The 9,906-nt window shown below is 40.9% G+C and overlaps 1 protein-coding gene across 3 annotated transcripts in view; it reads right to left on the bottom strand.

Annotated features, from left to right (window-relative positions):
- Nucleotides 1-773: 773 nt before the first annotated feature.
- Nucleotides 774-9,906, bottom strand: part of SH3GL3 (SH3 domain containing GRB2 like 3, endophilin A3) — a 41,415-nt gene continuing 32,282 nt past the window's right edge. For all 3 annotated transcript variants that reach the window (XM_041418474.1, XM_041418473.1, XM_041418475.1), the window contains 3 exons: nt 8,483-8,586; nt 7,126-7,253; nt 774-1,571 (listed from right to left, as the gene is read on the bottom strand). In XM_041418474.1, the coding sequence (XP_041274408.1) occupies nt 1,366-1,571; nt 7,126-7,253; nt 8,483-8,586 (438 nt within the window). In that variant the 3' untranslated portion in view covers nt 774-1,365. The remainder of the gene's footprint in view (nt 1,572-7,125; nt 7,254-8,482; nt 8,587-9,906) is intronic.

The following is a 9,906-nucleotide window of genomic DNA, read 5'->3' as shown; positions in this document are numbered from 1 at the left end:
GGTTCAAATGACTTTGAAGTAATAAAACTGGTGATTTTAGGGACTGCAGAGAGAAGAAACCTTCAGCAATGCACTCTGCCCTCCTTTTCATCACTGACTTCAACTAGAGCTGAACTGCTATGAGCTTAAGAAGAATCTTCAGTAAACAACTTCCCTGTAAAGAATTCATCTCTCTTCTCATAAATTTGTCTTCTGTGGAGAGCAACTGGCCTCTTCCTCCAGGGCTGCTCACTTTGTTTGGTCACTGTTACATTACTAAGCAAAGCAGGATATGGTAAACAAAAACAAAGTGATTCTATCTGCATTGGGATAAGTACTTCTGATGCCAAACTTCTTCCTTTCTGTTATGTTTTTAGTTATTACATGTCTTTCCATCACTGCCTATTGTTCTTTCTCTTCCTTTCTATCCCTTTCAACTAAATATAAGAAACAGAAAAGTATTGACTTCTCATTTGTGTGCAGTAGGCACCAGTGCAACTCACCCCTTTCTCTCACTGGAGTTCTCTACAAACCCTATGGAACTAGGAGCAGTTTGTACTTAGTTCCAAGGAACTTCTCTCTTTTCCTTCTGCTAGAAAAAGATGTTAACAGACATAAATGCTGAACAATCAATCAAGAAGTAGCAAGATTATTAAAATTGCAGTGCAAAGGTGTCATAAAACCAATACTTTTTTTATTCATGCATTGTCACTGAAAGCTGATCTATTCAGCAGAAGTGGCCTGCTGCTCAAACAAGTGCCAGAACCATCAGTACAGAAGAAGCAACTACTTTGCTTATCCCACAGAAATATTTATTCAGTTTGGTCAGTAAATTATACCAATTTTAAATGCTGAGAACTTGTACTTACTACAACGTCATCTTAATATTGACAACAACCACTTTGCCTTTTGTCAACATACAATGCAAAAGAGGAATTAACTTGTTCACAATAAATTACGGTGTGATAGATGAAAACAGCTCAAGGACGTCAGTAACTTAGGAACTGGTTACAGTTAGCTTCACTAACAGTATTTTTTAAAATGGTTTTCAATAGTAAAATCATTGCAGCCAAAGATAAAAAAAAAAACCCACATACAATTATAGCAAGGAAATGCATTTTTGGAGCAACAGTGAGCTACCAGTAAACACTTCATACAGTGATCTTCAAGGCACAAAGCAAAAAAACTGGGTATGGGTTTTTTTGCAGGTTGACAAATCAGGGAAGGTGAAATTTTTTTGAATATAAAATAAATACATTTTAAAAAGACGCATACAAAAGTCAGTAAGTCAGTCAAATAGCAAGGCTTTCACAGAATGCCACACTGACAGAACATTTGTTAATCCATTTCAGTCATGAAATCATGTTCACAGCTCGAATGACACGATCACTGAGGCAAGGGAACTATCACTTCAACATAATTAATGGGGAAGAAGCCAGACTCTCCATTTAACATCCCCTCATACCAATTCTCATCAATCTGATTGGTCAAAGTTATGATGTCCCCTTCCTTAAATCCAAGCTCGCCTTCATTTTCTGGCTCGAAGTCATAGAGAGCTTGGCAGCAAGGCTGATCCATGTGCACTGAAGAACCTGCCCCAGTGACAGAAAAAACAACCACATTAATTGAGCTTCACAGCATCCCACCAGCCCCTAAGCACAAAACAAGGGGTCACAAATGCAGCCCTGCTGTCATGTCAGCAGCAACAGCTTTTCCATTGCTTTTATTCATTAGCATCTGGTGCTTCTACATATAAAATGCAGATTAGTCACAATAAGTTTAATACATAATTGTTCCTTTAAGTTCTGATGCTACTCCTCTTTCATTCCTAGCTGCCTTCCCTCGCAAAAGGATGTTTATCTCCAAATGAGGGTTTGAGAAATCAGTTGTCAAACCCCATGTGCTCTCTGTGGAGCAGCTGCCAGAGGAATCGGAAGGGCAGGAGTGGAGGAAGCAGAAAAGTCAACAGGGGAAATGACACGGAATACTTTAAACAAATGGCACTGCAGCCACTGGTCCTGTGGGAACACCTTCCAGGGGCAGGGGCTCCTGCTCTGTCCTACAGCCCCACAGGCTGAGGCAGACCCCTGGATTTTCACACCACACGTGCCATGGCAGGAGTGAGGTTCCACCCTCACCTGAGCAGTGACAGTTCTGGGTTACTGCTCCCTGAGCTCATGTGCTCCACTCCGTTATTTTACACATCCTCCATCTGAACTAAGGCAAAGGCTGTGGCAGGAACAAAGGCACCTCACCTGTCCAATTACTTTAGGGATGAAAACTGTCTTCTGATACAGAATCTGGCCGTTCTCATCATTGGCAGTTCATTCCAAAAAAGATCTTAATTTCAAATCGCCCTTAAACATTTTTTAAAAAGTTAACCTTGTTAACTTGTTAATGCAGCAAATACCTTTTTTTAAGATACTCTTATGGAGGAGTACTAATTAGCTTGGACTGGTGGTACCAATATATATGTAACATTTGTATTTATGAATAATTAGAATACATTTCATTAAAATAATTATGTTCAAATTGTAACGCTCAACTCTGTGGTCGAGAACTACTCCATGGTTCAACTGTAGTTCAGCCATAAGAGATTTTTTTAACAACATATGTAACATATCCAAGTAAAAGTCTGGTAATCTGAAATACATTTATAAATGAAGAACAGGAGAAAAGGCTTAATGCTGCTGTCTTGTAAAGAGTAGTAACACACCTTATAGCATGACACCGCTAGAACATTAGTACTTAAATTATTCAGGTCGTCTTATTGGGAACATTGCAGCAATACTCAAATAGTCCAGTCCTTGAGTCTCCCAGCTATCCTTCTTTACTGGGTAAACCTGCATGCAACTGATAATGCAATACAGATATAACAGCTAAAATGGAAAAAATGCATTTTAACCTGTTAATCATGGTAACACATAGGAAACTATCAAAGAGTAACTGCTCGGGGATTTTCTAGATAAAGAATTAAAATTCTCTAAAGGAAACCAGCTAAGAACCAGTGGTGATCACTGAGAGAAAACAGACAGGTGAAAGCATCTTTTTAACTGACAATAATACAATCGGGGGCAATATCTGCTGTTAAAACTGGAAAGTAGGAATTGCTTTTCTCTTTTGTGGGTATATTTTACCCTTGATAGCAACAGAAGAGAGCTTTTATTTATAACAATGGAAGAGAAGTGCCAACAGAGACTAAGTAAACTTTCCTAGAGCAGCACTCTCACAATGCCAGGCTCATCCTCTGGAAGGCGCAGGGTAGTGACGAAGTCCTACAAGAACCAGCTCCATTAGAGCTGCTCTAATACTCTGGGACAGGGGCAAGCTTGGTTGTCATATATTTGCTGAAGGACTCCATGCAGAAAAAGAGATGATGAGCCAGTTGCCCAGCAAAAATGGACGGATTGTGTTTAAAAATAGCAGAGTTATTTTCAGCCTCTGCCAAGGTAGAAGTGCTGTCAGCAGCAGAAGGCGCCGATGGCGGTAATTGACAGAGGCGCTGCCTGCACCGCCTGCTCCGATGGGGCTGATTTGTCACTGCAGGCCACTTAATTTCTGACAGTGAGCTACCTGATCAGAGATGGATCACATTTGGTTCATTTTAAGCTCCAAAGAACTGCAAAGAAACGTCTGGCAGCCTGGGAAGGTTTTTAAATAATGGCCACAGCCAGCACAACCAGTTTCACTGCAGGCTGCAGGATCAGTCAAAGTCTTCATTAGAGTCAGGCAGCTGCTGCTACTGTGTATTATCCAGTGAGACAAAGCTTCCATGACAAAGGTAAGGGGGCAGCACTGCCTGACACTCTGCAACACACACTGCTTAACATCACAGAACTGCTGGCACCACTCCAGCCTTTTGCTGTCTACTTGCGCAAATGTTGCAGTAGTTTTACCTAAATAAATTGCACTCTTCTATTTCTGCCAACAGGGTTTATGTTAATTTGCGACTCCATATGCACCTCTTTTATTTCTCTAGTTTACATCTCTCTCACAATCAAAAAAGAACTGTCATTAATTTCCAGACCACTCAGATCTGGACAGCACAAAATCAGGGTAAACAAGAAGCTGTCTGTGATTCCTGGAGTGTTACAGGATGAAACCAAAATGCCATTCAATGATGGTTTGGGTTTTTTGTTTGTTTTCCCCAAAGGGAGAGTGTTACTGCCTGTACCTGCATCTACTCTGCCTTCTATAGCATGCTGTATACATCAGGTAGCAAGATTGTATTTTAATAATCACAAACTGGAAGCTTCTAAGATAATTAATTCCAGTCTCCTTCATAGCTGAAGTGAGTAAACACTTAGATGCTCATGCTAAATTGCAGCATGTGGCAACCAGATCCATATATTTCATATCATAGTCAAACCTGACAAACAAACTCAGTGAAAGGCATGATGTAATACAGCAATTAAAGAGTTCTAAAATGAGCCAGATGATGCTCACAGCTGCAGCTCATTAATGAGCATAACAATGAATTAGAAGCAGAGAATTTTTTATCTGCATTAAAGCAGCCAAATAACTTGCAAGAACATAAAAATTAAGTTTATGTGAATCTAGCCCTGCAAAAGTGTGCGAGTCCTAAGTAGTGAATAATCCTCACATGTTAGAGACTATACAAAGGAAAACAGTATTTCTGCTCCAAGAAGCTGATAGTTGAAAAACTATTGTGGAACATGGGAGAAGTCACCTCCATGCTCAGAACTGTACTATGGCAGTTGTGCTGAATGTGTCACACCACACTCTGAACTGTCCTGCAGATCTCCATGGCTTTGCTGAGTACCAAGACACTATGTACCCTGAGGGACACTATCAGAGGAATTAAAGATCTGCATTTTGATAGGGTCAGTGTGGAAGTGGGGAAAATGAAGGATGGGGAGGTCAGTTTCCTAAACAAAAAGAAGGTGATTACAATGCTATCTCCCCACCTCATGGAGACTTTAAGACATTTAGCAGTTTTGCTTAGAACTGCCTGGTTCCTGTTTCTAAATCACAGGTAATAAAAAAAAATCTTATCTGTGTCATGATTCTGATTTTAAAAAGGGACAGAAAGGTTCTCCCATTTAAAAGCAGGGCATATTGAGCCCACTGCAGTTCACAGAAATCCGTATGAACAATATTTGAGTAGGAATAGGAAAAAAAAGAGAATGAATAGATATTTCAGTAATGATTTGTACCTGCTGGGGAGGTAAGCACAGCATCCACAGCTCCTTCAGGAGGAAAAAACCAGCATACATTGTCTTTCTAATGTTATTAGCACGTAAGTATGGCAAAAATTATCTCATATATCCTATTTCACCTCTTCATCTCTTTTATGGTGGTTTTATTTCATTTCCATTCTGACAGCACTAAGCAAGTGATGCAGTGACAACCCCTCATTCAGTGATATGCAAACAATTGGTGCAACAGTCCATGGATGGAGTCAGTGAATGGAAGTGCCTCACTCCTTCTCTATCTTAATGATCAGTGGTCATTTATTCAGTTTTCACTGAATTTCATCTCATTAAAACTGAGATTTTTCTTTAACTAAGTGGGCTGGAAGCAACCTGGAGAAGTCATCATCTGACTTTCTCCAAAGGCAGGATTGATTATCCTTAAAGCACATCTTGGAACAACTGCTGGATGGCAAAGATAAACCACTGTAATGCAGTTTGACACACTAGCTTATATACAAATGCTGAATCTGAATCTCCTTTCTTCCCTGCACATGCAAAACAGGCAAAAAAAAATCCTATATAACCTGGTAAGTAGTTGATAGGACCAAAAAATTTTATGGTGATTTTTAATAAAGTTGCTATGTTTTTGCTACTTTCATCCCGATGTGCTGTGAAAATACCAAGGAAGTTACTGATCCCTGCAAACACCTCCAATGCTTTGGATCAAATGTGTCCTTGTGTCACAGGTCTTAGGAAGCTGAGATAATGCACAGAGGGGATTGTCTCCCTCCATCCCACAATTTACAGCAACACAAAAACTCAGCATTCAGGCAGCACAAGGAGCTTCAAACAAATTGAGGAATCAGATCTCGCTGGGTGGATTTATGCTGCCAAACTGCAAATCCCCTTCAACATGCATTGCATAATGGTTTCCTCTTGTAGCACAGTGCAAGAAAATTCAAGAGACATTGGAAGGAGCATGAAGTTACAGATCCAAGCTTTATTCTTTCACTTTTAGTTCTCTCATTTCTCTCCCAACAACCTTTAAAAGGAACAAGACTGGAGAGAAGAAGATATCGGAGAGTTAGAGAAAAAAACCAAAAAAACAAACCTTTAGGAAAAGATCCTAGATGCCATGCTAAGTACAGAAGGGAACTTTTGGTTTACTACTTCTCCTCTCTCTTCCTTCCACATAATGTTTATAGAAAAATCTCTGGCTTTTTCATTCTCTTTTCTTTGCACATTGTCATTCGGGTTTTGTTGTTTGGGGGTTTTATTTGCTTGGTTTTTCAGCTGGGCTCATCTCATCATACAATGTAGTTATCAAGGAGACAAGGCAAAATAATTTTATTCACGAGGTGAGAAAAAGCTGTTTTGATGTGTAACATTACTGATTGTTACTGACACAACTTTCAAAAGTTGCCTTTTTTATGACATCAGGGCCTTACCAAAGGAAAGGGTCCTTAGACTCCACCAACAGGTACCTAAAGTACTTCAGTTCATACTTTGGTGCACAATTTAGGGGATAGTAAAGTTATAAGATGGTAAAAACAGTAAGGGTGGGAGTCACCTCTGAATTTTACATAGCTAATATTTGAGATCCTGTACATTTATGCTCTGAGACTGTGGAGAAAAATTAGCACCTGGAGATACTCCAGACTGTGCTCAAACACACCCACTGTAGGCATCTGTCTTTGCAAGAAATGAACTGTTTTCTTCAAGTGCTTCTCCCTCTCTCTCCTCCCACCCTCCGTGGCAATTCAAAGACCTAAAAGACCAAGGAGAATGCCACACCTAAATTTCAGATGGTGAGAGTCTGTTGAGAGGAACCCTGATTCACAGCTCTGTTTTGAAATCTGGGAAGCAATCTGGAGTCAGATGCACTGATACTGATGCCTGATGGATCCATTGTTCTCATGGTACAAGAAATACCTCAAGCAACAATTTGGCAAAACATCTAGACACATTAATTCTGTGGTGACAGACTCACCTGATGATTTTATGGAAGAACTATAGGCAATCCCATTGTGCTGCTGATTATCACCAATTTCCAGAGTTGTAGTTATTACAGGCTTTGGCTTAAATTCACGCTTAGGCCGACTAGATGCTACATTTATTCTGTAACACAGAGAAGCAGAAAGAGATTTACTTACGAAGAAAGAAGGAAGAAATACTTACAGAACTTAAGCTCAAGTTAAGTACTTTGCTGTTTGAAAGGTGAAGTAAGAAAATCTTCTGCTGGTTGTAGTTTTAGGCTTCTTTTGGCTGGTTTGTGTTTTGGTTTTATGGTGTTGGGTTTGGTTTTTTGGTTGGTTGGTTTGTTTTGGGAGGGAGTGTATGTTTTTACTAAAAGCTGCTCAATTCTCATGCAATACTTGAATTTCAACAAGTCCCTAATTTATTTAATACTTCGGTCCTGCTGACAAAGGCATAAAGCTTAACAGCCTGAGTCTGAGAAGTGATGAGCACCCACAGCTGCCACTGAGTTCAGCACAAGTTGCAGGAATGAGTTCCCTGGAAAGCTCAAATGTAAATGACATATGGAGAAACACATCCAGGACAGAGGCCCAGGGACTGCATCTCACACATGGCCTTTTTATTAGGGAATACAGGAAAAAAACATTTAGCCAGCAAAACTGTCTAGTACCTCTTGCTGTGTGTGCCCCACGAGAGAGCTCCTTGTCCCCCCGGCCCCTCCAGCTGGGATGGCACAGGGTGTCTGCAGACACAGCTGTCCTCATGCCAATGCTCACAGCCCCCACAGCCACCCTGAGCTGACAGCCCCAAGCAGTTCTCCTGACCCTCCCTACAGCACAGCAACACTCAGGTCTCTGGTGACCTGAGTAACACACCAGTGACAGCAGCATTTCTCCCTTTCCTTAGGCTGACACAAAGTACCTGGGCCTTTCTTATGTGTGTTAAGCACAGCTCTGTTCCTGGCCAGCTGGCTGGTTCCTTACTGTGCTGTAGAATTTTGTTATACCCCTTAATCTCAATAAAAACAGGCCAACTTTCAAGCAAATCCTCCAAAACACAACTCAAAGTATGCAAGTTGAAATAAACCTCTAAACAAAGGGAGGCTGTCCCCATGAACCACCACAGATGGGAGAGACTCTGCACACACTCAGAGCTCCCTGGGCAGATCCTGTGTTACATTAAAGTCTCCCAGCACAGCAAGGAGCTGCCAGATGGCAGGGGTTTAAAGCCATGGAGCTCAGTCTGGCACAAAGCACAGCAAATGTGCATCTGGGAGGTGGTGCTACAAGATTTGTTGCTTCAGTGACTTTCCAACGTTGTGAACCTCAGCTGCAGAGAGGTTCAGCATTTTCTGAGGGGTTCTGTCTTACCGGTTTTGCAGCTTGCTCTGCAGGTCCTCCAGAATTTCTGTGGATTGTTTATGGTAATCTAGTGCTGCTTCTACAAACACAGCCAACTGGCTGACTTGTTCTACCTGAAAGACGGAGGAAAATAGTTGTAAGGGCTCTGCAGTACATTCAGCAGAAGGAAAAACAAACAGATCATTTAAAACAGACCCAGTATCTCAAAAGACCACAGTACCTTGTAGAGGTTATTGGAAAAGAGCACATGTGATTCTATCAAAGAAACTGCCAGTTGGAAACTGAACAAAACTGAGGTGTAACTTCTAGTTCACTAACTCAGGGCTGGGTCCTTGAGTCATTTCCTTTCACAATGTGCAAATCCCTTCTGCTTTCAACTTCCAAGCCAGCTGTCTGTCAACACCCAAGCCCAAAACATTAAAGAGGACATGACCCCTCAGCAGGTGAAAGTGGAGCTTTTCTGATCAATGCTGGAAGAAATTACACTGTGACAGCTCTTATGACTCAGACCCATTAGTGTTTATTATCAATGTTTACAAAGTGCAGTTCTGAAATGATCTGGACTTACCTCACTAGATGGCAGCATTTAAAAACTGATAAATGAAACATGATTTATCTACTTGGATTTAAAACATATTAGCCAATCATTCAAAAATATGAATGATGACGAAAGGGAGAATGTGAAGGAGAAACACAAAACAAAATATTTTTATTCATGAAGTTACAAATAGTCTCATTCCCCTAACACAAGCTGAAAAGTTCAAGCTGTATGGGGTATGGAGCAGTAACAGATATTTGTCTTCTTCAAGACAACGTTAAGAAGACAGACCCCAAGAAGTCTGACATCTTTCCATTCCATCATGATGTCTTCAGACATTGGATCATAAGAAAATATCTGAGTAAACTTTCTACACATGTTTTATGGACCCATGGCAGTTTTGTATTACACTTTGTCTGCTTTTACTCAGTTAAAAAGATCATTAAAAATTCTGCCAGGACTACAAGAGAGCCAAACACTGTCACACAGCACAAAGAAATGAAATGCACCAAACCAGCAGCTGAGACAATCCCATCACAGTCAGAAGAGAGTAATATAAACAGCTGAGGACAACACACAAAGTGCCTGGGGTTTGGATGCATGGTCAGAGAAAATGGATAAAGGGCTGTCCAAACAAGAGAACTAACAGCTAGGAGAAATATGGAGCTGTGGATTAGGAGAAGAGAGAGAGAAAGAAAGACTGGGAAAGAGCCAGAGAAACTTGAAGGACTAAAAGCTACTTAGGAAGATGAACCTGGGACTGGCTGTGTGGGAATGGCAGAAAGATGGATCTGATAAGAAGTGAATGCAACAGTGTCAATGTGGGAGGTCTGGAGCTGGCTGTGCAAAAACCTGAGAAAGGTGGAGATCAGGATTGAGCCTGGGAAAGGCACCT

Source organism: Onychostruthus taczanowskii, unplaced genomic scaffold (genome assembly GCF_017590055.1).
Source record: "Onychostruthus taczanowskii isolate IOZ18803 unplaced genomic scaffold, ASM1759005v1 scaffold6, whole genome shotgun sequence".
NCBI classification, from domain to species: domain Eukaryota; kingdom Metazoa; phylum Chordata; class Aves; order Passeriformes; family Passeridae; genus Onychostruthus; species Onychostruthus taczanowskii.
This window is presented reverse-complemented; position numbering and strand designations above follow the sequence as displayed.